This window comes from Leuciscus leuciscus (genome assembly GCF_965113295.1).
Source record: "Leuciscus leuciscus genome assembly, chromosome: 5".
NCBI classification, from domain to species: domain Eukaryota; kingdom Metazoa; phylum Chordata; class Actinopteri; order Cypriniformes; family Leuciscidae; genus Leuciscus; species Leuciscus leuciscus.
Window position 1 is genome coordinate 39,143,765 of NC_138729.1, and position 26,715 is coordinate 39,170,479.

The 26,715-nt window shown below is 36.6% G+C and overlaps 3 protein-coding genes across 5 annotated transcripts; all 3 read left to right on the forward strand.

The window, feature by feature from the left end:
* The first annotated feature begins 1,239 nt into the window (after positions 1-1,239).
* On the forward strand, positions 1,240-9,438 carry fam76b (family with sequence similarity 76 member B). Of its 2 annotated transcripts, none has more exons than XM_082171653.1 (10): positions 1,240-1,694; positions 3,220-3,284; positions 3,369-3,423; positions 3,524-3,679; positions 5,171-5,355; positions 6,548-6,598; positions 6,743-6,805; positions 6,910-7,045; positions 7,519-7,620; positions 8,654-9,438. In XM_082171653.1, the coding sequence occupies exons 1-10, from the start codon at positions 1,608-1,610 to the stop codon at positions 8,741-8,743; spliced, it is 990 nt and encodes a 329-aa protein (XP_082027779.1). In that variant the 5' UTR covers positions 1,240-1,607; the 3' UTR covers positions 8,744-9,438. The 2 variants fall into 2 exon arrangements, with proteins under 2 accessions (XP_082027779.1, XP_082027780.1); XM_082171654.1 differs by having other exon boundaries at positions 6,913-7,045.
* An 828-nt stretch (positions 9,439-10,266) lies between these two features.
* cwc15 (CWC15 spliceosome associated protein homolog) lies at positions 10,267-15,481 on the forward strand. The gene is made up of 7 exons (XM_082171655.1): positions 10,267-10,449; positions 10,903-11,043; positions 11,190-11,296; positions 11,382-11,482; positions 11,560-11,667; positions 14,778-14,929; positions 15,195-15,481. Exons 2-7 carry the CDS (start codon positions 10,913-10,915, stop codon positions 15,322-15,324), a joined length of 729 nt encoding a protein of 242 aa, XP_082027781.1. The 5' UTR covers positions 10,267-10,449; positions 10,903-10,912; the 3' UTR covers positions 15,325-15,481.
* Positions 15,482-16,706: 1,225 nt separating this feature from the next.
* Positions 16,707-26,682, forward strand: acsl4b (acyl-CoA synthetase long chain family member 4b). 2 transcript variants are annotated; one of them, XM_082171636.1, is made up of 15 exons: positions 16,707-16,852; positions 18,654-18,887; positions 18,994-19,171; positions 20,557-20,666; positions 20,751-20,889; positions 20,981-21,131; positions 22,479-22,602; positions 22,873-22,944; positions 23,051-23,190; positions 23,730-23,899; positions 24,005-24,079; positions 24,266-24,460; positions 24,565-24,679; positions 24,799-24,956; positions 25,540-26,682. In XM_082171636.1, the coding sequence occupies exons 2-15, from the start codon at positions 18,657-18,659 to the stop codon at positions 25,695-25,697; spliced, it is 2,016 nt and encodes a 671-aa protein (XP_082027762.1). In that variant the 5' UTR covers positions 16,707-16,852; positions 18,654-18,656; the 3' UTR covers positions 25,698-26,682. The 2 variants fall into 2 exon arrangements, with proteins under 2 accessions (XP_082027762.1, XP_082027763.1); XM_082171637.1 differs by having other exon boundaries at positions 16,720-16,856.
* The last annotated feature ends 33 nt before the right edge of the window (positions 26,683-26,715 follow it).

A 26,715-nucleotide genomic window follows, 5' to 3' on the forward strand; every position in this document is an offset into this window, starting at 1 on the left:
TTGGATGTATCATGTAGAGCCTAAAAGTTTCAATAAACTGCTAATGCACAATGAGCAGAACACAGAGCAAAACGCAATACTTGTGAACACTGTGGTTAATAATAGTTCAGGTTAAATAAGTGAGTATAATAATGTTAGGGTTTCTGTAACAGTTTTGTTCATTTTTATTGGAATCTGACTGTCTGCTGAAAACCTTCTATTTTTTCTTGTTTATCTTCTGTGCTCTCTACAGCTCTAAAATTGAGATAATTCTTCTGCAAATCCCTAATGATCATATTAAATATTCCTTAAATGCCCCTACTGTAATTCCAATAAAATAAACAATTATTATAATTATTTGTATAATACAACTGGGTTCTCTCTATTCCTGAAGGGGGATGTATTGCTTCTAATATACACCGTTCTGTTATGTTTTGCTCTAGAGAGAAAACTAAATTGTTTCTGTCTGAGACAATTTTACAGTCGTATTATTTCCTGTTTCACTTTTTTAGATGCTTTATTTGAACATTCAGTTTATGAGCATTAGAGGTATGAAAATTAGAACATAACAATAATTAAGAACAACACTAATAGAGAGAATAAAGAAAACATGAACAAACAATACCATAGCTCACAGCAGAAAAAGCCAGAAACTAAAAAAAGAAAAAGAAAAGTAAAGAGGAGGGCATTACTCAAATTAATAAAAAATTACACATTGAATACAGTAAAAAGTTTGTAGGCCGTGCAAATTGTACATGTTCTGAGAGCTTTTTTGTTAAGGGAAAGTGAAATTGAAAGAATACAACAACAAAAAAACAAACAAAAAATAGGTTTACAATTTGAAAATGTACATTTATGATTATAAAATCTACATAGAAAGAGAATTAGGTTTATTATAAAGCAGGCATTTGGATCCGCTTCAAACAAAACCTTGAGATAAACAGATTAACATCTCTCCAGAGCTGAAAAGTATAGTTGCACGACTAAAACAAATGAAGAAGAGTTTCAGTGTCATTCTGACAAAAGGAGCATTTAGTGTCAAAATCAGATCCAAAATCAAATTCAAAATCAAAATCCGTTGACTCTTTTTTGACACTCACTGTATAAGAAAGGGTGATATTTTTACATCACTAACACGTCACAAAACACATTGCGTAGTTCTTTAAAGGGGTGGGACGAGGTCTTTGATTGGTGCTTATATTTTAAAACCACTCTTCCCGCCCATTGGCGCAGGCTCCCGATTGGCTGTTGAGTCTTTCCTTTGTAGTCACAGGTCGCATCCGGTTCGTGCGTCGACGGAGATACAAAAAGGAGAAAGCAAAAATTCTCGCTAGGAGCCGAAATACCGAGCTATGAAATCAGGGTTTTAGTTATTCTTTTTGTGTATGACCATATTTTAGTTTATATTTAGTTCTTAGTCATGAGTATAAGCCATTGATGTTTTTATAGTAGTATTCGCAGAGCAGTTTTAGATGGTTGGATCCATTTTATTTATCGGGATTAGTTGCCGTTTTAATTGGGATTGAATCTTCTCAGGTCTCACCTCGTCTCATGTGTTAAAGGTCGTCCTCGTGTAAGTGTAGTTATATTTTAACAGAAGCGGTAATTGTGTGTTTGTGGGGTTGGTGATGGCCACATCGGCCCTGTACGCCTGCACCAAGTGTAACCAGCGGTTCCCGTTCGAGGAGTTGTCGCAGGGCCAGCAGCTCTGCAAGGTGAGAGTACACATGCACGGAACTCTACTGTTAACATGCGCTTCAAGAGTCTCGGGGAAAAGTGGGTGTATTGTCTGTGTTTGGTTAGAGAGTTATTTAAGTGTTTATTGTGAACGGCAGAAGCCTCCAGACATTGTTAAAGCTAAAACATTACTGATGTCCTAACCTATTTATGTGTTTCAATTATGTTTTCACACTTGAGTCCTCTTTAAAAGATCCGAACTCGCACCTTTTGAAGTGGACTAAACGATTAACCAAGTGAAAAAAAAAACAGTTCTACGACTCGGATCCTCTTTTAAGTAGTAATGGGGTCTCAAACCTCTTTGTGTTCTTACTTTTTTTTTTTTTGGATACAAGTTAGTCACATTTAATGCGCGATGCCTGACCCTATACACTTTACTCTAACATTTTATCCAATATACTTACATTGTGACACCAAGCTTTTATTTATTTTTATTTATTAATATGTTAAACAACATTTCTACAAATTCTGTTGAGTTAGTTTTACTTTGAACATAATATAGGCTATTATATATAATATAGAAACATCTTTGGGACAAAAATATACATTTTGCTCTATATCACACCTCCACCCGTATACATCCAGTTTATTTTGAGTTGTTTGCTTTAAAATTTAAATCGTCTTTATTTATGGCGTAAGGATATGGTGACATAAGCACAGAAATATTCATGATTCTACTTTGCTAATAATGTATAAATGTGTTAGAAACAGATGGCGGCACAAGATCACTGATTTCATAGTATACATTTTAAACGTTTTAAATTATTATGATTGTTTTTACAATTTAACAATTGTCCTAATGTCTAGTATTGAATCAATATTTTAATGCATTTTTATTTTTTAAGTTTTTTTAAAATAGTAGGCTACTGTCAGTGATTGCATTCATTCTAAATATATAAAAAAAAAGGTACATAACCAGTAATGTACTTAAATACCGGTAAATCTACTGGAGAAATCGGGCATTATAAGAACTAGCAAGTATTCACTCCATACATTATTGAACATACATTGTTATTTATTACATACGGTATTTTAATAATAATATAAAACATAAACAAGACGTTCTCACAGCTGCGTCTCTCTCACAGAATTTGGAAGCGATTGGAATAAGAATGACCTAGACAAGTGTATTTTGGGAAATTATTAATTTGGAGAGATCTGTCAGCAGAAGCAGCCCTGATGAATAGCCGATTTGTATGGAGGCATTTGTTGACCAAACTAAAGTGTCCCAAGATGATGTCTGTTTGGTTCACTTTAAAAGGGTCTGATATTGTTTGGAGTATTCGCATATGGGCCAAAAATCCAGCGATCCATGCTCAGACCCCTGAAAAGGACCAAGTGTGAAAACGCCTAAAGATGCAGTCATACAATATATCAGATTGTAACATGAATCATTCATGAATGAACACAACACTGCCATTGTTAGTTTTTTATGTGGCCTATACACCTACATATTAAAGCACATTTTAAGTTTACACTATCATTGGATGTTTTTCCTCCCAGGAGTGTCGGATCGCGCACCCTATAGTAAAATGCACCTTCTGCCGGTCAGAGTTTCAGCAGGAGAGGTGAGACACTCATATACACAATCAGGGTGGGAAACTAAGTCTTTGCTCACCAGCCGCTAATGTAAGATCTTTCCTTTTTCTCAGCAAAACCAACACTATCTGTAAGAAATGCGCACAGAATGTCAAACAGTTTGGAACGGTAAGTTCATGTGAGAGTATAAATGTTTAAATTACTGGAAATCCCGCAGATGAATGCACTAACACATCTTTTCCTCTTTTTTAAAATTTTTTTTTTTTAGCCGAAGCCATGTCAGTACTGTAACATCATTGCTGCATTCATTGGGACCAAATGTCAGCGCTGCACCAATTCTGAAAAGAAGTACGGCCCTCCACAGACCTGCGAACAGTGCAAGCAGCAGTGTGCCTTCGACAGGAAGGATGAGGGAAGGAGAAAGGTAACCAATCACATGCACATTATTATTCAGTCTTATTACTCATCCACACTCTGGCTGTGTTCTCCTGACTGCATGTATGTGATGTGATTCATCGTGCTCTGACAGATTGAAGGGTTACTGTTTTCAGATTTCAGCACATTGAAAGCTCAATCATGTCTGTCATTAATTACTGAGCAAGTTGTACAAAACTGCTGTTGGTTTATGCACAAAACACAACTGAATCATTAAATCCCATTCCTTCCACCAATGTTAACAACTGATCACCCAAGTTTACTTATTTATGATCAGCAGTGTATTGCGTTCTTCATGATGCATTAGTGGCCAAAAGTGATATTCGGCCTAGAACATTTTTTCTATTATTTTCCTTTATTCAAATATTATAAAACAATTGTTAAAGATTTTGCAAGCATATTGCGTAGTTGAGCTTGGAGTCAATTGTTTTTTTTTATGATTTTATGAGCATGCCAAATGGTGCAGACATAATTTTTGGCCAGGCTGGCATCCAGAAAAAGTTATGACTGCATGCAAAAACGAGAGAACTAACGAAATAATGCATAGTAAAATAAAATTTGTAGTTTGGTCTTTTTTTGCCAAATATTTTTGTCAGCTAAGTACCTTAACCAAGTTTAGTGCTTTGCTCTTCCCTCATATTTAAGATATCAAATATTTTCCTCATATTTTAATGGTTTAATTGAACTTGTTGGGTCACTAAAAAAAAAATCCACTCTGGTCATCACTTTTTGGCCACTACTGTAGATGTGGAAACATTTGCCGTTATGTCTTTAAGCTGGTGTCATTTTTGTTTGAAGGTCAACCTGTTTGAAAACACAAACAGGTTGACCTTTTTGCAAATACTTTTGGTGATACTGGTGGTGCAGAAAAATGTACTTTACTTTTAAAACATTCAAACCATGTAAATGTTATTTTATGTCCATGAATCCATCTTGAATTTGATTGTAGCCCAAAGCTGCAGTTTTAACTTTATGCACGCAACCGAGACAGCACTGTTTTTACATTTAACGATATTCTTTCTGGATATTCTGTTCGAAATAATATTGAACCCTAAGCTGAACTGCTACAGCACTTTTTTTATCATTAAATATTAAGTATTAAATATTTAATATTAAAACAAATTTACATCAAAGGTGTTTATGCGTCATGGCAAAATGAAAACCGAGTGTACAGCATGTGTAATAAGAGTGCACAGTGTTGTTTACTAAAACTATTTTAAAAAAATGGTGTTCATTTAAATAAATCAAATTATGAATATTAAATGGAAAACAAACTAGAAATATTGCCTTGGAAAGTACTAAAACTGAAGTAAAAATAGATTTAAAGCTAAATAGAAATGTTGAAATAGCACTACAAAATTATTAAAACTGAATATGAAAACTGAAAATATAAAAATAAAAGTATAATAAATGTTCTATTATATAAATAATACTAAAATAACACTGGCCACACGTGATGCAGAATTCTTTCTTTCTGCAGGTGGATGGGAAGCTCTTATGTTGGCTTTGCACACTGTCATATCGTCGTGTTCTACAAAAAACAAAAGAGCAGCGGAAAGGCCTTGGCTCTTCCCACTCCAACTCTTCTTCCCTCAGTGAGAAGGAACATCAGAGACACCATCATCATCATCATCAGCACCACAGACACGGAAGTTCACATCACAAGTAAGTTTGAATGATATAATACAAATACAAGCAACCGAAGCGCATGAGCACTAGGGGTGTAACGGTTCAAATGACTCACGGTTCGGTTTGTATCACGGTTTCAGTACAGTTCGGTATGTGCTAATGTGTTAATGAGAAAAGGACTACTTTTTTATTTTATTTTTAAACTAAATTTTTGTGTGAATTTGTCCGTTCAATCGCAAAAAGACTTAAGCGAACTTGATTTCACAGAGCACGCAAATTCTCTTTCACGTCTTCTTGCGTTTGAACGTTTCAATTGGCAAGGCTTAAAAACACGCATAAATGATGTTTATGCTCAATACGGTGCTCGCGCTGACACACAGCTGAAGCACGCGCACAGATGCTGCCTCACATGTATGCGATCTTGTATTCAATTCTCTTTCACAGCTACACGCACACAATTGTCACACACAAAAATGCAGTATTCAATTCAGTATACTGTGGAGTATTCAATGTAAACAGAGTCTGTTGTGTCATACTACACGAACAAAAACAAATGGGAGAAAATCGGATGTGTAACTACATCCGTGCATTCATTCTTAAAGGGACAGCTGCCCTAATAAATTGTTGCCATCCGTTTCATTAATGTTAATAATAACTTTTGACTGAATCACTTTTTTATGCTTATTATGAATCAATTTACACTTAATTCATACAATGAAAACTATACAGTGTTTTATTTTTACATTGAATTATTTAATTTTGGTAGTGTTTCTACTACGTTTAATAAACCTATGCAACTGTACCTGAAAAACTTAACTTAATTTAATTTGTATATTTTTCTATTATATTTTTCCTATTGGTTGTAATTTGCTTCTTTGTTCCTATTTTTAATATCAAAAATAAAATTGCCTGCCTTGCTTTATTACAGAAAACTGTGTGTAATGATTGTAGTCAGCTTAAAGGGTATTTGTTTTATAATATTGTGATGACTAAAATCGGAAGAAAAAATAAATAATTTTTTTTCTTCTAGTCCTATTAAACTGTCTACCGCAGTCAATTTAGAAAAGTAACATCAAACAGTAAACTACAATCAAAATGCTCATATTGAATTGAAATTTTATTCAAAATCAAGAATCGGGAAACCTCAAGAATTGAATATAATCGTGAGGTCCCAAAAGATTCCCACCCCTATTGCTTATTGAAAATGCTGTCACTGTGTGTGTTACAGAATGAGTGGTACTTTAAGTCCAGAGCAGGATCAGGGGCTGTGGAAGCAGAGGTGAGACGTGTCTCTTTTACATGCACACACGGCATGCTGTTTCTTTTCGGCTGTAGTTTAATATTCAGGATGGTCAGTGTCTCTTTGTCCATGCTGTGGGATTGTGTTGAGCTGGATTGACTCTAATTTACTTCTCTTATGTAGCATTCAGAAGGAAACACCAAAGAAAAAACCCAAACTAGAGACAAAGCCATCCAATGGAGACAGGTAATTCTCATTGCAATTGCCCCTTTATTTTTCAGTTTCTCAGTGTGGACAGGCTGACACAATCTTTCTTTCAATGCCAAACATTTCTTTTTCTTTCCCTCCAGTAGTTCAATCACTCAGTCAATGGATTCTGGAGGCACGGATAACTTCATCTTGATTAGCCAACTGAAAGAGGAAGTGATGTCATTGAAGCGCATGCTCCAGCAGAGAGACCAGACCATACTTGAGAAAGACAGGAAGGTAACTTGTGATGCCACTTCCTGACTTTGGCACAACATTCACATGGAGTCAGTGTTGTAGCTGTAGCTCTTCAAAGTTACAGTATGATTCACTGAATCAGTATCATATACAGTTCATATATATACATCCATTTATATATATATATATATATATTATATATATGACAAACTCTAAAATGAGATACAGAAACATTATTAGACTCCTGAGTTTCATCCTGCTGTCTGTGATCAGCCGCCCACATCACAGTCCTTTTGCTGCCGAATATGATAATTATGCTGAATGGTTGAGTTGTTACTAGAAGTCTACAAGTGAAGATATAAAAAATGTTTGATGTAGATTTGGGTTTGCATTTGTTGTGTGACTGTGGTGTATTTCTTTTGAGTTGCAATACAATAAATTCCAATTGAACTTCCTATGCAGTGTTGTCAATACAGTTTGCAAAGAAGATTTTCTGAATTTGTTTACCGTTTCAGCTGACAGAGCTGAAGGCAGACTTTCAGTATCAGGAGTCAAATATGCGGGTGAAGATGAACAACATGGAGAAAGCACACAAAGAGGCCATGGAGCAACAACAGGTCACTTACACCGTACACACTCTCCAATACTCAAATCACCACATCAGCAGACGTCAAAATTGCACAGTACCTCCTATGGATCAATAATTCATTTCTATATTAATAACAAATGGCAAAGAGAATGGGATCTATATACTATGAACAAACTTCATGAAATCAGCCCCAATGTTCTATCAAATCTCAAACCGATGGGACCAGATTGTTTATACCCATTGCAGAACATGCCATTACAGGATGACACAAGTTTTAATACTAGAAGATCCACCAACATTTTCTTTGTGTCAAAACTCTTTATCATTGACGCATGTTTTATTAGATTGTGCTAGTTTTAAACCAGTGAGAAACCCTTTTCATTCAGTTAACTCTTCTAAATAAATTAACAAAGTTAAACCAAATATAATTTTAGAGTTTTAGCGAAAAATAAATAGTAAAAACCTGAAATATTTTTACCATAAATTTCTCACCATGAAAATAGCCACAAAAGCTGACATTAAAAACAAACTCAAATCACCACACATACTAATCAATGAATTTAACTGGTAACAGGAATTGTCATTATCAGTCAGTATTGTCATTGTTAAAACTATGGAAATTGTGTCTCAGTTTTTTGATGAGCACTTTGAAAGAAGATCTTTATGCTCACCAAAGCTGAATTAATCAGAAATACAGTAAAACAGTAATATTGTGAATAGTTTTTTCCAATTTTAAAATGTAATTTATTCCTGTGAAGGCAAAGCTGAATTTTCAGCATCATTACTCTAAACTTCAGTGTCACATGATCCTTCAGAAATCATTTTATGCTGATTTGGTGATCAAGTAACATTTCTTATTATTATCAATGTTGAAAACAGTTGTGCTGCTTAATATTTTTGTGAAAACATTATATATTTTTTATTTTTCGATGAATAGAATTAAATAAATCTTTTTTTTTATTGCATCCTTGCTGAAAGTATATTTTTCATTAAAAAAAAAAAAAACACTGAATTGTGTGTATGTATAATTCACTAACTGTGGATTTGTGTTTGTCTCTCAGGGGAAGAACAGAGAATTGTTGAAACAGGTTGCTGCACTCTCGAAAGGCAAGAAGTTTGACCGCAGCAGTAGCTCACTGCTGTTACCATAGCAATGACCTCACGCCATTACAATGACCCCTTTCCCTGATGTGTCATTACTGTGAGGAAGCTTCACCCTCCATTGCTCACAGGTTCTCTGTGTGTTGTGTTTTATTATTCTGATGATGTCACATATGCAAAAATCTCAATTATTATTATAATAATTTTTTGTTTGTTTTCTTTGGCTGTTCTCAGCGGTTTTAGTAATTATACATATTTACAAAACAGACAGAACTGTATAGAGCCATTTCAGGAGCCCTGGCTGATCACAGCCTCAGATCTCATATGCAAAATATTTCTGAATTTCTGAAAACAGACTGACAGGAAGCAGAAAGTGCTGTCAACAAATAAATGGAATGTTATGAATTGAACTTGTGTCTGATATAATGAACAGTTTTTATAGATGCTCAATTCATCTCTCTCTCTTTCTCTTTCTCTCACACACGGAAAAGACTGTATTATTGCATGTCTTACTGCCTGGTCAACTGTGTGGTTTTGTATGTTAATTAATCACTGTTTTGTTTGGCTTCGTATTAGTGATATTTCAGAGATGAATTTTGCAGGCCTGTATGAGATGCTACTGTTTTAGTGAGTGAGCCTCTCTTATGTCCCTCCATGCATTTGCATCTTTTTACTGTCAGACACTTTTGTACTTTTTTTTTCTGCAACAGACGTTTCAGGAATATTAAAGCTAGTAAAAACCTCAGTTTGTGTGCGTATCCTTATCGATGCATTAAAATTGTTGAAAGTGTGCAAGATTATTATAGTTTTGCATTTTAAAAGTTTTATAAATACTATTCCATGTGGACTCTTACTTTCAGTTTAGTTTTGTTTACAGTTTCGTATTTAGCAGGCACATTAATTCATTTTAGAATGTGTAGTAATTTTAGTTAAAGAAGCAGTTGAGGTCACAACGTTGACAGGTCTTTATCTCTGTACTGAATTTGTTGTCAGCAGTGTCACAATGATCAGAGCCTAGGGGAGAGGCGGAGCTTATTTTATTCTGATTTTTAAGTGGTATTGCAAAACCTGCTAGATGATCCTGTTCTGAGAAGTAGGATGATACAATAACGAATTAAAATAGTGACGCCTGAACTAAATTGATGATTAAATAAATTCTGACCATTCACACAGCGGGTCGCCTCATGGGCGCCGACATCATGAGTTCACATGACCAACCAAATATGATTTGTTTATTTTGGTAAGATCACTTGTGAAAAAAATGGCTGACTGAACAGCGTATTTTACAATGGCATCTAACTGGACATTTTTGTGCGATGTTGCATCCACGCCTCTAGGTGTCAGTATAAGTCTATGTCTAACATTGCGCAACAACAATATAAAACGTTAGACTTTGGTTTTAGTTGTCTGTATTTTTTTGTGTATTTACACAACTTTATAAAATGTTACTATATAATTCCATTTATTTGGAGAATTACAACGATCCGTTGTGTTATCATGAAGTGTATTTGATTTTCGCTTCGCTTAAACGTTTGTCCCGCTGCGGCCACCGTGACCCTACATACACGTGACTGTAGTGTGCGTTTCGCGGTGGCTGATGGGATATAATTGATGAGCAACAACAGAAGGGCTAATCGCAAAAAATAATAATACAAACTCGCTTGATTTAGTTAGTTGTTTAGGGTTAGTACGTTTAATTTGTGTTATCGTTGATAAGTTCAGAAGTATACCCGGGATTTATATCGTCCTGCTGCAGGTGAGTGTAAAATAATGTAACATAAGTAACAACGTAAAGCGAGCATGTTTTTATCGAGAACATAAACATATAAACAGTCAACATTACAGACGTTACAAGGGCGTTACACGTGTGTTCTGACATATTCATTAAACAAAGAAAATATTCCACGGTTCCTTGTTTTTTTTATCATTTTGATAGACTCAATTAAAAGGTCTAGAAAGTGGGTTAAGTCATTCCATTTTGTCTAATGAATTTAATAGTTTCAAAGGAATAGATTTCTATATTTTACTTTAAAAAAGAACAACATTAATCTATGCCCAAATGCAATTTTGTATTTTTACAACTGTGGTCCAAAGCATATTTCATGTGTTTATATGAAATCTCCATGGTGTAGAACATTTCTGAACTTTATCAGACACTTGACTGAAGATGTCATATCATTAAGTTGATGTTATAAATCATTTGTTTCAGGTAACCAAACATGACCACAGCGGCAAGGCCAACGTTTGAGCCCGCGCGAGGAGGACGGGGCAAAGGAGAGGGTGATCTGAGCGCTTTGTCCAAACAATACTCCAGCAGAGACCTGCCAGGACACACCAAGATCAAATACAGGTGAAGTTGCTGTTTACAGACTTTCTTTTGCAGAAGAATCAATTATTAGGGGAGAATTTGTCTAGTACCTGTCCTGTGGACTCAATGATTGTGTGATCGTTTCATGCCGAATTAAAACACTTCCTGATATGCTTGTGTCCCTGCAGGCAGCCCACTCAGGATGCTCCAGAAGAGGTGAGAGCTCGTGATTTCAGACGTGAGCTGGAGGAGAGGGAGAGAGTTGCTGTTAAGGGCAGAGATAGAGGAGCAAGAGGTGAGGAAGCATATGTGACTTTTTTTTGTGTCTTTGTTTGGTCAAGATGTGTTCATTGACCATGATCCTTTCCTGTTTCCTTCAGAACACACAACTTCGTCGTCATCGTCTTCATCCTCCTCCAAGCGGCCACGTCTGGATCAGATTCCTGCGGCCAACCTGGATGCTGACGATCCCCTCACTGATGTACATACACTTTATTTATATATATTTAGGTGTACGGATTGATTTTGGCTGTAGTTTAAATGATGTGTGTGTTTTAGGATGAAGATGACTCTGACTCCGGCTCTGACAGTGATGATGACACTGCCGCCCTGCTGGCTGAACTGGAGAAGATCAAGAAGGAGCGAGCTGAGGAGCAAGAGAAGAAGGTGAGCCTTACTGACCAATTATCACAATTTTTTTTTTAATCATATCAAATAATTTCAGCTAGGGCTGGGTTAAAAATAAAGATTTCTAGTCTTTGCTTCTCATTTTGATTAACTGATATTGATTCTTAAATCCCAAGAATCAATCTTTCAGTCAGAACCATTGTGGCGTTCTTTAATGGGCCTTAGTTTTAGCGGCAATTTAATAGATCGTCTCATTCTCTTTACTACTAGTTATAGCACAAAATAATCCTGAATGAACATCAGAAGGTATGTTGACGATACAGTAGAACTTACCAAAATCTATAATGTCTCGTAATCACTCAATGTTTCAACCGTGAAAAGATTTAAATTAATCAGCGTGTAAACATTGTCACGAAATGTTGCATTTAACTTAAAATATCCATGCATTGGCTGTAGCTTGATAGTTGGAAAAATTAACTCTAGAGAGGAGCATTTTGCTAAATTTATGCACTATAATACATATTATGTATGTATGTACTTAACAAATTCCTCAGTATTTAATGAATGTTTGAATGAATCTATTGTGAAAACAGCCACAGTACTGTTAGCCCATCTATTGGCCCAATGTTGGATTTCCAATAATACGGGTGAAGCTGCCTGCGTGTTACTGTCTTTCCTTTTACGCAACACAACAAGATTAAATAAAATAAATGTTCTCATATGTATTAACTCGTTATTTCATCTGACTCCATAAATGAAAAAGGTTTTAATGATATCTGGGCATCATTAAAAAGGGAGCGAATGTTTGATTATTCTTTAACTCTTTAATTAAGTTTTACCCGCTCAGATTAGGAAACTATATCACTAAGAGGTCCTTGCATCTTTCGCAGGTCTCACGATCTCGCCAGTTTTGGTCACCAAACAGAGGTAATTGGCTATAATATCTTAGACGGTCGGTTTCAGCCTTACACAATCAAAGATACTTCAATAGCCCCCATGGAAGTTGCATACACTTAAACTTAATTCAATCGTTTTACTTCAGTAGAGGTTTTGGCCACTATTAAAAGATGCAAGTTGACCAACTTTACTTATAATAGCTTTGGATTTGGCCAAGCCTGTGATTTCTCAAGTACACTTATCTAAAGTAACATCAAATTAAGACAGAGGTAATTAGACACCCAGTTTCAGGTTGATCAAACAGTGTTCGCTGCCCTAAACGGAATTAACTTGTGTCTGCAACCCAAGTACACTTGAATTGATGTCAACTATTAGTCGTCACTTATCTGACGCAAACTTGTGGGAATATATACGAATCCGATAATCTACTTGGGAAAACAATCTCAGAGTCAGTCAGAATAAAATGAAATGTTTACAATTTATTGACCAGGTAATGAAGCAATAATTCAAAATCCAATTCATACAATAAAATCATCGGTCAATCAACTACAATAACAATAATTCGGAAATCGAGGAATTAAAGAAACATTTACCTGACAGCGGTCGTGTGGGAAGTCAACCGACAGACTCCTCAAACTTTTCTGCTCCTTTTCCTTATAAACCCAGATAATTCAATATTCTTACCAAATGGTGGTGCCTGTCATTATAATTAGATTGAGGGGCTCACAACTGTGAGATCAGAATTTGTACTTGATTGGGTTCTTGTTTTACATACAGGAGGTAGTTTGAATGGAGGATCTGGGGGAGGGAACACCTTTAAGGGACACATCACTTTTTTCATATTTTATAACTTCTTTTAGCTTTTCATTATAGTTGGGAGAATGAGACCATTTTACCAGGCGCACTGAGACACTTTAAATGATACCAAACATGCATATTTACTTTTTGTACATCCTTAACATTGTATAGGTTTTCAGTGAGTTTTAGGTGAGGAGGAGAAGGTGGGAGAAGAGGGAGATTGTCAAAGTGAGCTGCATTGTGTGCATCCGAGACGGATGTTGCTGTTACATATGCAGGAGAGAGTTCAAATGTTAATTCTCAGGAGAGCTTTCTGTTCTCTCGAGGGGTAGCCCAGACTTTTTGGCACTCACCTTAGTTACCTCCATTTGGCACCGTGGGCCATTCACAGGGTTTCCTGTGGTGTCATTTCAGTCTTTGTAAGGTGGGCAGCTTTAAGGGGCTAAGAGTTAAGATAGTGTTGGTGGATGCTTTTACTGATCTGATGAGGTGTCGAAAGTAGCAACATTTGAATGTTTATATTTCAAAACCAAATTGGTGTAGAAACATAATTGTCACTAGCCACGTTTCCATTACCCTTTAAATTGCACAAATTGAACGGAAACATTTCAGTTTCGCAAAAACTCCCATGTATCGCAAAATAAAAATTACGTTCGCATGAGGTGTTTTTTCAGGCATTTTGAAAAAGGAATATTCCGCAAAACTGCAATGGAAACAGTTTTGCGCATTTACAGGTCACCTGACGTAGATGGCGTGGTATGTTTGGACAGAAGATGAGACGTTTACTTTATTAAACTCATAAAAGACAAAAGAATTACGGGAATACTGGATTCTAAACCACTAAGAAATGCCACAATCAAGACCTCGAAGCAGATATAAGGGAGAAACGCCTCATACGCAGCCGCTCCCAAGTATAAGGGGCTTTCCTTGCCATTAATGCTTGGATAACATGCCTATGTCTCCTTCGATTAAAAATAATGGCCAGTGCGGTGGCTGGGATATACAGTATGTAAACCTACCAACATCCGTTGCCATGATTTTTGGAATGACTTATTGCGAGAGCAAAAAATTCAGTTTCAGTCGCATAACATTGGTTAATGGAAACGTCGTAATTTCACAATCGTTTTTATTGACATTTAGAAAATATCGCAAAAGTTTTGTGCAAATCTGTAATGGCAACGCAGCTACTATAAGGTTATTATAGTTATTTTAGTATTATAAAAACTGCCTTAAATACACTTTATACTATTGATTGGAATTAAATCAAAGTGCGAGCTTGTGAATAAAAATCTAATTAAATCTTGACGTTTGTGTCAATACCAATGATCGTGGTCACCCTGTCAGGGTTTCTTTTGTGATAATGACCAGCCTTCATGTGCATTTATGCCTTTCTTAGGCTTGATATCTTATTGGCTTGAGTCTTCACTGTTTTTGTTGTTCTGTGTGCGATTAAGGAAAGGGAGCAGAAAGCAGAAGAGGAGAGGATACGTATGGAGAACATTCTGAGCGGGAATCCACTGCTTAATCTGGCAGGCCAGCAGCAGCAGCAGCAACAACTACAACAACAACAAACACAGATCCAGAACACATTCAGTGTGAAAAGAAGGTAATTTTGTGGTGGTAAAAATAAGTAACAAGATTGTTTGGTCTTTCCCTTTAAGTTACTTTCAAGCTCATGTTGCAGAATTATAACCGAAGCAAAAAAAAAGTGCTTAAATATAAGATGATGCAACGCTAAAAAAGTACAGCACATCTAATAGTAAACATTTCACTCATTTTTATGTTACATAGTAATAGTGTGATAGTTTCTGTACTCTTGAGCAATATCAACAGCTCCACATATCCACACAAACACATTCTGTTTTTGGCAGGTGGGATGATGATGTCGTGTTTAAGAACTGCGCTAAAGGAGTGGATGAAGCACGTAAAGAAAAGCGATTCATTAATGACACACTGCGCTCTGAATTCCACAAGAAATTCATGGAGAAATATGTTAAATAAGATGTCCTGTTATGGAATTGTATTTCAGCAATTTGTAAAAGTTTTTTCCTTTAGTAAGTTTCACATGTACTTCTTTTTGAAATAAGGTCTTTGTGTGCTTCTCTTCAGTAGTTGCTCTGTAATAAAAATGTACCAATAAACAGAATGAAAAATAGAATGCTTATTGTCTTCTCTTTCTACTTTATGTGAACCAGTTGTTTTAAGTCATGTTTTACGACATTTCACTAATCCTGTGAAAGTGTGTCTGTCTTTATCTTTTTATTTTTAGTCAGAATGGCCTGTTACCCTGTTAGACCTGATTACATTCATATCACAATATTAATAACTCTTTATGTTCATATATTTGACACATTTTATTGCTCTAGGTCAGAACGTTTTTTTTTTTTTTTTTTGAGTATCTGAAGCAGAGCCGCTTTGAATCAGTAGAGCAGATCTGACTTTCAAACCAAACCTGACCTGTGTTCTTTCACAAGGGCTTTCTATTCTGTTCCCGTCTGTAATTTGAGCTTTCATGTATTCATGTATTATTCTCTCCATTCAATTCAGTTTTATTTATTTAGGACTTTTAACAATAGTAAATGTCTCAAAGCAGTTGTACAAAGTAGCATGCCTAACCACCCACCCCAAGTGAGCTAGAAAATGGCAACAGTTTCATAAAAAAACTCTCTTAATCTAACTAATATATCTTGTGAGAATCCAAAGTTAAAAGAGGAAACCCATCCTCTTCTGTTTGGTCTTAATAATTCTTTGAAAGACTGTACATAGAATCAAAACTGTGCTTCTGTATGGACGGTTTGTCTAATATTAGTAGTCCCAACTGTTTCCTTGGTAAGAGAACTAGCCCTGAAGGATGTGTTTAGAGATGTGTTTAGATGTCCTGATAGCACACAAACGGTCAGTAACCGAGTTAAAACTATAGGATGGTTGGTTGTGGGCATGGTGAGGACAACGTTAGAAGCCCAGAAGCATCAGTCAGTTATTTATTTATGTGGTCAAAGTTAATGAACGGCTACACCTGAGGCACATTTACAGGTCAGACCTGTTCTGAGTTGGCAGCTGTGTGAACCATGACCAAAGGACCCACAGCGTGTGTTCAGTTATTATTCACGTTTTTTCTCGCAACAGTAAATGTGCATCAGCTGAGTGGGTGTCTGAGTAATTGAACTGTGCGTTCTTCAGAAACTGAGTAAGTTCTTAGCTCTGACGTCTATGATTGTGAAAGTGAGCTAAAGGAAAAACTGTTTGTCAAGACTATGTGTGTAAAGGGAACACCTCCTGATATCCCTCTAAACGTAACCTCAGAACTTCCTCCTCAGATCTGTCTTCTGATTGGCCGAGGCCAGCGGGTGGGCTCAAAATGAGGTTTACTGGAACTTTACAAAAGGCATCCAATCAGCCAAGAGAGCCAGAGACGGATACACAGAGAGAGAAAGAGAGAGAAAGAGAAAAGGGAAGCCCAAACCTCCTGTTGCAGTTGGCCGTCTGTCTGAAGAAGGAAAAGAAGAACTGCTGTGCACAGTGTTTATTTGTAGGTAAGTTTTCAGCTTCCTGTACACTTACAATTCTTTTGCCTTGGGTTTCATGTTTGTCTGAATGAAGATGGCTTTCTTTTTCAGTTGTTTACAGTAATGTTATACTGTTTATCTGCAGCTTGCTTATGTTTTTGAAGTGTTTAAGGGGCGAGCAGACATGAGGTGTTTACACTCATGTAAGCTATTAATGTAAATTAATATTAATGTAGATTAAACATTTTCTGTATGTGAGAATTTATGGTTCAGAAACATTCATGGGTGTGTAATAGACAGGTTATACTTTTTGTTTGATGGAAAATTCAATAATTAAAAAAAAAAATCAGATTGGACTAAATGGTCTTACTATATTAAGCCCTTGTCCATTTTAAACCTTAACCTTTTTTGTTGATTGGCTCAAAAGTAGCAATGTATTATATATTTTACTTTTGATTAATAAGGTCTATTAGATCCCTGCACAACTGTAGTTGATTGTTTATGAAAGGAAATTATTTCAATGTTATTATCATGTAATTCCTCTAGTATTACAGAAACTGTTTTTATATTTTGCTAACACAAAATTAAGTTTTAGCTTAAAAAAGTAATTAATGTGATAATGGCAAAATTACTTCATTATAATATTATTTTAAAAATTCTAATTTTTATTTCTATTCTATTAGCATTCTAATATGCTGATTTGCTGCTCAAGAAACATTTCTTATTATTATCAATGTTGAGAACAGTGCAAACCGTGATCTTTTTTTTTCAGGATTCTTTGATAAAAAGAAAACTCAAAAGAACAGCATTTATTTGAAACATATTTACTTTCCCTTTTCATCAATTTAATGCATACTTTTAAGCAACTGAATATAAGTATTTATATTCATAAAGTAAAAATCTTGACTCAATCCAAACTTTTGCTTCACAAACAGACCAAACCACCACTGAACCAAAAAAATGATTCTCTGACTCAGAGGGCTGCATCTGCTATATCATGCCAGATAAAGGTGATATCACCATAACAGGATGCGTGTCTAAAAGTTAACTCAGTCTTCTTGGACAGTTTTTCCAGATGTTTGAGAGGGTCATCTGACTTCCTGAACACGCTGCTTGAATCCCTCCAAACTGTGATGTCATCAGTTTGGAAACAGTGGCATTCCTGGATAGTGTTGCTCCAACTCATGCTGGTGGAGCGTGTGTGTTTGTGCATGTTGATCTGTTCCTTTGCAAGCAGCAGATCTTCAATATAACATTCAAGTGAAGCTTCTGAAACTGGTTTTGGCGGTTTATTTAGTTTCAACATTAGTTCAACTCTGAAAGCAAGATTGAACTGCTCTATTAATGCAGTCTTTTTAACATAAGACTTTAAAAAAGCTTCAATAATTGTGCCAAGAAACAGCCTACACAACCATTTCAGTTTGATCTGATGTCTTTGTGTGTGGGTGCGTGTGAATGTTGCACAGGATAAACATTTAGTTTGTTAGTATACTAGCTTTGGTCGGCCACAACCACGGATGTTTCTTGATGTTTCCTTGAACGTTAGTGGTAGGTTTGTGGTGAAGTAGTTCCTAAATCAGCCATTCATTCACATGCACATGTATCAAAATCATACTTACTCTTCCTCTTTTCCCCTTATCGTTCATGTCTGATGGATGCTGAACTGTTTTCCTGTGTCTTCTGAATATCCCAGAGGGGTTTCTGGTCTAATTCGGGGTGTAGGATACATGGAGACGATTGAAGTTTCATATCATGTGTTGCTCGTTACTATTTGTAAGTTGATGTTCATACGGAAGTCTGTTGGTGTGCGTATGTTTTGTGCAGGTCATGTTGCCTCAGTGTGAGAGAGCGCGGAGTATAAGTGGACGTCCAGAAGGGCCGTATCGGGCGGTAGAAAGCGCAGATGCTCTCGCTACACAGGACTTTGAGGGCGTAGACACGCTGGACAAACTTTTTATTCATGCTGTTAAGAGATTCAGTCAGGAACCCTGTCTGGGCACCAGACAAGTCCTTAGTGAAGAAGAAGAAAAACAAGCCAATGGGAAGGTTTTTAAGAAGGTAAATTCATCCAATGATTCAGTTAATTCTGATTTAGTATCAGCTGATCCCAGTCAAGATGTTAAGGACAGTTGATGAAGAAACTTATTTTTGTTTTTGTTTGTAGGTGGTCCTAGGAGAATACAGCTGGATGACCTATGAAGCGGTCAGCGAAGCAGTGGAATCTTTTGGCAGTGGTCTGGCAGCTTTGGGTCAACAACCAAAAAATACCATTGCCATCTTCTGTGAGACACGGGCAGAATGGATGATCACAGCGCAGGCCTGCTTCAGACGCAACTACCCATGTAATACAATCACAGCACTTTTTTATGAAATCATACAATTTCATCATACTTTTTGTCCTCAGAAGAAGTTTGAGTTTCTGTAACTTCTGGTCCATGAATTTGATTGGCTTTTGCCTTTTCACTGTTTTTATCACTGCACATTTTTTGCTTGTTCCAGACAGATTGTCAGTCTGCATGCAGTATGCTTATTTTCTTAACTAGCAGCTACGGCCATTTTAAACTCAATACATCAGCTGCTTCCAGTTATTTTATCTCTACAAAACCAGCTTGTTATGCTGCTTGATGTTGCAAACTGGTATTTGTATGATAATGTATATACACTGCAGTTGCTGTTTAGATTTAAATAGGCGTATAAGCCTTAAAGCCTTAAGAGTCTGTCTAAGTATGTCTCTAGCATTTTATATGTTTGGCAAAAGTTTTTCTAACAACCATGTAAGAAGATACAACATGGTCAAATTTCAGGATGACAATGTCAAGATTCATCAGGCTCACATTGTGAAAGAATAGTTAGGAGGGAGCATGAAGAATCATTTTCACTCATGTATTGGCACCTCGAGTCCAGACCTTAAATTCATGGAAAGTCTTTGGGATGTGCTGGAGTAGACTTCATAGAGTTCTTGACTCTTGCATATTGCGATAATACGTTTTCCTACATGGTTGTTTAAGAAATGAAAAGCGACATAATTCATCAATTAAGGTTAGAAAGAGCTGTTCCCAAATATCTAACATGCTAGAAACATATTAATCACTGCAATAATGATCCAGCAGAGACTATTTAGAGTATTTGCCTATTTAAAACCATTTTTTTTGCCTGGGCAGTGTATATAAAATTAGGTGGATATTAGAGGTAGAGATTTTCAGTGGCTTATAAGTTTGTCATTCAATCACATACTCAACCGGGTTGTCAAAAACACTGATTCATTTAGGACTAAAACAAATTATTGGTTTTATCAGTGAGCCATTTGAATCATTCAACCGATTTGTTTTAACAACACTGATTCATTCAGGAACGCCGCTACTTTTTGTTGCTTTGATATGCAATTGTTAATTGTCCTTTGAGTTTGTTTGGCACTATTTTTGTTGAGAAAAAAGTAGACAAAGTAACTGGCAATATTTTGTCTAAAATACACCACGTAATGTGTTAACTTCTTGTATATTTATTTAACAGTTCCATGCCAGGGCAACCCCGGCATAATAGCCTGTAAAATAATAACTTAAACTACATTATATTTACAGAACAATTTGTTTGAATTTAGTTTAGGATAACCTTCATTTTATTTATTTTTTTAATGCACATTTTGCAGACTCTGCAAAAGATGAGCACATTTTATGAACACAACTGTGTGTGTGTGTGTGTGTGTGCGCGTGCGTGTGTGTGTGTGCAGTGGTTACGCTGTATGCAACTCTGGGTGAAGATGCAGTAGCTTATGGGCTGAATCAGTGTGGAGCCACTCATCTCATCACCAGCACAGAACTGTTGCAGAGCAAACTGAAGGTACACAAACTCACAGACATGCGTATCTGTGCTTATCTGTGTGGTCTGACTAATTTTATAATTCTCTTTCTCTCTCTCTCTCAGAACGTTTTGAGCGTACTCTCAGGTTTGCAGCATGTTATCTATGCAGGCAGTGGTGAAGTATGTCAGGCTGATTACCCACAGTCTCTCACCATTCACAGTGTGCATGAAGTAATGAAGCTTGGGGCAAAGCCAGAGAACTGTGAGCAACATGCAAAACAATTACTTATGCAAACAAAATGTGCTGTTTAACAAGCTGAAACACTCACTCTCTCTTTGTGTCTATCTCTTAGTAAGTGAAGAGTATGAGAGGCCGACTGCATCTGATCTCGCAGTGGTTATGTATACAAGTGGGTCTACAGGGCTGCCTAAAGGGGTGAAGATGCAACACAGTAATCTGATTGCAGGAATGGCGGGTCAGTGCCAGCGGATTCCGGGCCTGGGGTGAGAAACAGTAACAACACAACCAGTTCACTAGTTTGCATGTTTTTCCATATATACAGACATTCAAATTACTTCCAGCTTAAATCACTTTAAAGGGTTAGTTCACCCAAAAATATAAATTCTGTCAGTAATTACTCACCCTCATGTTGTTCCAACCCCATAAGACTTTTGTTCATCTTCGGAACGCAAATGAAGATATTTTTGATGAAATCTGGGAGCTGGCTCACTTCTTTCATAGGCTGCTAGGTAATTGATATCTGCCAGCCCAGAAAAGTTGGTAAAGACATCATTAAAATAGTCCAAGTGACTACAGTGACTCAACCTTAAGTTTATCAAGCGAGGAGAATAGTTTTTGTGCGCAAAACAAACAAAAATAACGGCTTTATTCAACCATTTATTTTCTTGCGTGTGCATCATCTTCTCAGTTCTCGCGCATGCGTCGTGGCGCTCTCGTGAACTCACGTCAGAGGCCCACACGAAAGAAAATTAATAGTTGAATAAAGTCGTTATTTTTGGGGGGTTTTCTCACAAAAAGTATTCTCGTCGCTTGATAAACTTAAGGTTGAGCCACTGTAGTCAGTTGGACTATTTTAACGATGTCTTAACTAACTTTTCTGAGCTGACAGATATCAATTACCTATCAGCCTATGAAGGAGTGAGCCAGCTCTCAGATTTCATCAAAAATATCTTAATTTGCGTTCCAAAGATGAACGAAAGTCTTACGGGGTTGGAACAACATGAGGGTGAGTAATTACTGACAGAATTTTCATTTTAGGGTGAACTAAACCTTTAAGTCGCCTGGTTATGACATTAGGGTAAAACTGAAGTCAGAGTGTGTGATGGAGTAAATATAGAGAACGAAAGAGACGTGTGGGTGTAAAATTGTAGCATCTGATGATTAAAAGCGTGTAAAAATTATTTAGTGTCTTTCTAATATTTCAACTTAAATCTTTATTTGTATGTCAGTGTTCTTTTAGTATTATTTATATACTATTGTAGTGTTTATTCATACAGTATATTGAATTAGCTTTTATTAGGGCACGAGCACAGATGGTGAGAGGACCCTATTGTTTTTGTTTTTTTTATTTTCATTTTAAGTTTTAGTAAATGTGCTTTTGTCATTTTTAGTATTTTTTTAATATTTCACTTTAGCTGTGGTATATTTTATTTCAGTTTTATTTTTTTAGTAAGTTTAGTACTTCAATTTAAACTTATGCCAGTTTGTTGGTTTTATTTTTTTCATCTATATATTTATTATTTATTTTATTTCAGATTTATTTTAATAAGAAAAAAAATATTTTTTTTAGTTTTAGTTAACAATATTCACATTGCTGTTTGTTTAAACAGATCACAGGATTCATATATAGCTTATCTCCCATTGGCTCATGTGCTGGAGCTGACAGCAGAAATATCCTGTCTGTCATATGGCTGCAGGGTCGGATACTCCTCCCCACACACACTCACGGACCAGGTAACACACACACACACACACACACACACACACACACACACACACACACACACACACACACACACACACACACACACACACACACACACACACACACACACACACACACACACACACACACACACACACACACACACACACACACACACACACACACACACACACACACACACACACACACACACACACACACACACACACACACACACACACACTTTTCCTCTATTATACCATCTTCTCTGTGTTTGACCTGTACTCTTGTCTGTGCAGTCCAGTAAAATAAAGAGCGGCGGTAAGGGAGATTGCTCTGAGCTCAAACCCACCCTGATAGCAGCAGTACCGGTGAGGTTTTCAAATGTTGCTTTTCTTAAGGTGTTGTATTTATGTTCCCTTTGCTTTACTCAATGTTTGTGTGTATGTGTCTGTTTGTGTGTATGTGTTTGTATAGGAGATCATGGATCGTATCTGCAAGAATGTAAATGGGAAGTTGAGAGAGATGTCAGTGATTAGGAGGACTCTGTTTAAAATGGGATACAACTATAAACTGCAGCAGGTGTCACAAGGAGCTGACTCTCCGGTGTGTAACATGTGAGTCTTTATCCATCCATCCATCCATCCATCCATCCATCCATCCATCCATCCATCCATCCATCCATCCATCCATCCATCTATCAATCATATCGTTTAAAAATGAATTTTTTCCGCATTGTACACAAATACATGCAAATTTTTCCTAAACGAAATGGTTACTAATGGCTTCCTAAAAAGGTAAAAACTGATCATGAATATCATTTCTGGGGGTTTCAATGTAAAAAACACTGTCCAAACTGAGTAAACAATATAAAAAATTTAGACAAATTGCAAAATAAATAGAGTAAAAAAAATGTTACAGTCTTGTTCCGCATGCATATACTATGAACTGATTATAGTAATTATAATAACTGGGTAATAAGAACTAGGTGCTAACCATGAACCTAAATCTAACCTTAACCCATGTTGTTACCTTATATTGCCCAAAACTTTCCTAGGTAAGTACACTGTAAGTACATTTACTGTAAAATAAAGTGCAACCAGAAACTCTCTCTTACTCTCTCTCTCTCTCTGTCTTTTATGATTGTGTATGTTAGGTTGATCTTCAAGCATGTGAACTTGCTGCTGGGTGGGTGTGTACGCCGGATGTTGTGCGGAGGGGCTCCACTGTCTGCTTCCACACAGAGATTCATGAACGTGTGTTTCTGCCCCGTCGCTGTGGGTTACGGCCTCACAGAGACGTGTGGAGCAGGAACTATCTCAGAATGTAAGTGCACACACACTCATACAACTTGTTACGTTTTTCCTGCACTTTAAAATGACTAGATTCCTGTTCTGACATGTTCAGTCTTGTGTGTGTGTATGTTTGTAGTTTCTGATTACAGTACAGGACGAGTTGGAGCTCCTCTCATTTGCTCTGAAATAAAGCTGCGAGACTGGCCTGAGGGTAAGACACACACACACACACACACACACACACACACACACACACACACACACACACACACACACACACACACACACACACACACACACACACACACACACACACACACACACACACACACACACACAACACTGCAATTGAGGGTTCATTTTACATTCCTAACCTACTTCTCTCCTTCATTATTAGGTGGATACACCAGTCAGGACAAGCCCCACCCACGTGGGGAGATTTTGATTGGTGGACCGAATGTTGCCATGGGATACTATGGGAGTGAGGGTGAGGGAGAAAATGACAACTTCTGGGTAGACGAGGCGGGGCAGCGGTGGTTTTGTACTGGAGATGTCGGGGAAGTTCATCCAGACGGTTGCCTGCAGATTGTGGGTGAGTAAGATCTGAATCATCTTACAGGGAAGAGTGACATCAGAGAAGTCCAATGTTGAGTTACGTCAACCATAGCATACCAATCCTCCACTTCCTGTTCTCAGATCGTAAGAAGGACCTGGTAAAGCTGCAGGCTGGTGAATATGTGTCTCTGGGGAAGATAGAAGCCGCCCTGAAAAACAACCCCCTCATTGAGAACATCTGCGTCTATGCCAGCAGGTACACCAGAACCTTATATCCCAGTTGATCGCAAAACAATTACACACAGCATAATATTTTCTAACTATAGATTAACATGGATAAACACTACATTTACATTGTGATTTATTTCCGAATAGTGACCAGAACTACGTGATCAGCTTTGTGGTGCCCAATCAGAAGCAACTGACTGAGCTGGCAAATAAGAATGGGATAGAGGCCGAGTGGGAGGAGCTTTGTAACCACACCATGATGGAGGAGGAAGTGCTCAAAGTCATCAAAGAGATTGCAGTAAAAAGTAAGCACATTTTTACAAGCCTTTTAATTGTGTTTGGTTGTTTGTTTTAGGTATTTTGCAGAGATCTGCTGTTTGTGTATTTAAAATTGAAAAGTGTATTTTTTCAGTGTTTTTTTCACCTATCCCAACTTAAAGTCAGCATGAAACAGAAACTGGATAAAAAAAAATGTAGGGCAGGACTTGAATTTGTCCTTTGGGAATGGATTGGATTGTGGTTTGCTATTGCTGTGATCTCATGTGAGTGACAGGTTGTCCCGCCCTCAGACCAGTAAACACGTCATCAGATAAGAGAAGAGATGTCATTGCAAGAGGGAGGGGAAGCTATTTTGATTAAAGAAGAGGGCACATGAATGCAATATTCAATAAAAAATGAAGAATTGTCCATTTTGATTTTAAAGTGACTTGAATATGCAGACTGAGTTGGGGGGGCCACTAGATTACACATTTTACATTTAAATAGTGTTTGTTGTAAATTACTGATATTTGTTCGTTTGATATGAGAAACGGCAAAGCCGTGTTTGTGTGTGTGTCACTTTGTCTATGTGTATAAACTGCATATAAACTTGTGTGTGTGGTACTATAGATAAACTGGAAAGGTCTGAGGTTCCACAGAAGATCCGTTTAATTTCTGAGGTTTGGACTCCAGAAACAGGGCTGGTGACGGACGCCTTCAAGCTAAAGAGAAAAGAGCTGAAAAATCATTATATAAAGGACATTGAGAGGTTATATGGGATTAAGTGATGCACATGCAACACTCCTCTGTTCTAGGCTGATTTCCAATACAGATGTATATCATGTGTATTGTATTGTCGTCCAGACTTGCTCCATATAGTAGACATGATAAAAGTATATTTTAATTGAGCACTTATTGCCAATCCTGTTTATCTCAGTAGAAACACCATTCTGCCTCCTGCTGGATATATATAGTATTTACTTCTTGGACCATTTTTGTTTAATGGGAATAGAAGATGCATGCAGTGGTGTTATATATGGTTTTGTATTTTTTTTTACTTTAAAAAGTGCCTTAAAGCATAGCTATGTTACATATTCTGATAAATGTTTAAAAATTGTGCCACCTTTACTTGAAAATGTTCTTGGGATGTAAGTGGTAATTGTCACATTTTTAGTTGCTCAGTGTAATATTGTTTAGAGTCAGTTGAAGAAAACAACTGATGCAATGTTGTTTAGTGTAATTCTCTTGTTTCTGATGGTAAGAGTAGTAACTGTCACTCAAGAACTGCAGAAATTCAACTGGGAACTGTGTAAACTATACAATATAATGTGGGATGAGTTTATGTTTACATATGTATGGGAAAATTTTTTTTTTTTTTATCTGTATACTATTAATATAAAAAAAGAAGTAGCCTACATTTTGCATTATATTTTTTACACTTCATCTCTAGTTGAACATGGTGAGAATGTGGTGCCATGAACCCAATGTCATTGTGTAATGTGTGCTAGAGATAAAACTGGGAAGTCATATTTTCCTGTTGAGCAATATTTTGTATTGCACTTTTAAAAACTATATCACCATCCATTCCACAGTATAAGCTTTTTCACTATTAATTTGTTATTTGCCTCAACAAAGCAAACATTTATAATTGGCTTTCTGTTTGTTTCTTGTGTGCTTTGATTTAGTTTTTTGATAAATTTAAAAAAGTTGTGTATTTGTATATATGCCTTATACCTGTGAATTTTGTAAATGAATAAATAAAATAAATTCCTGCCTGTGCTATGTAATGATATCACTCAGTTTCTA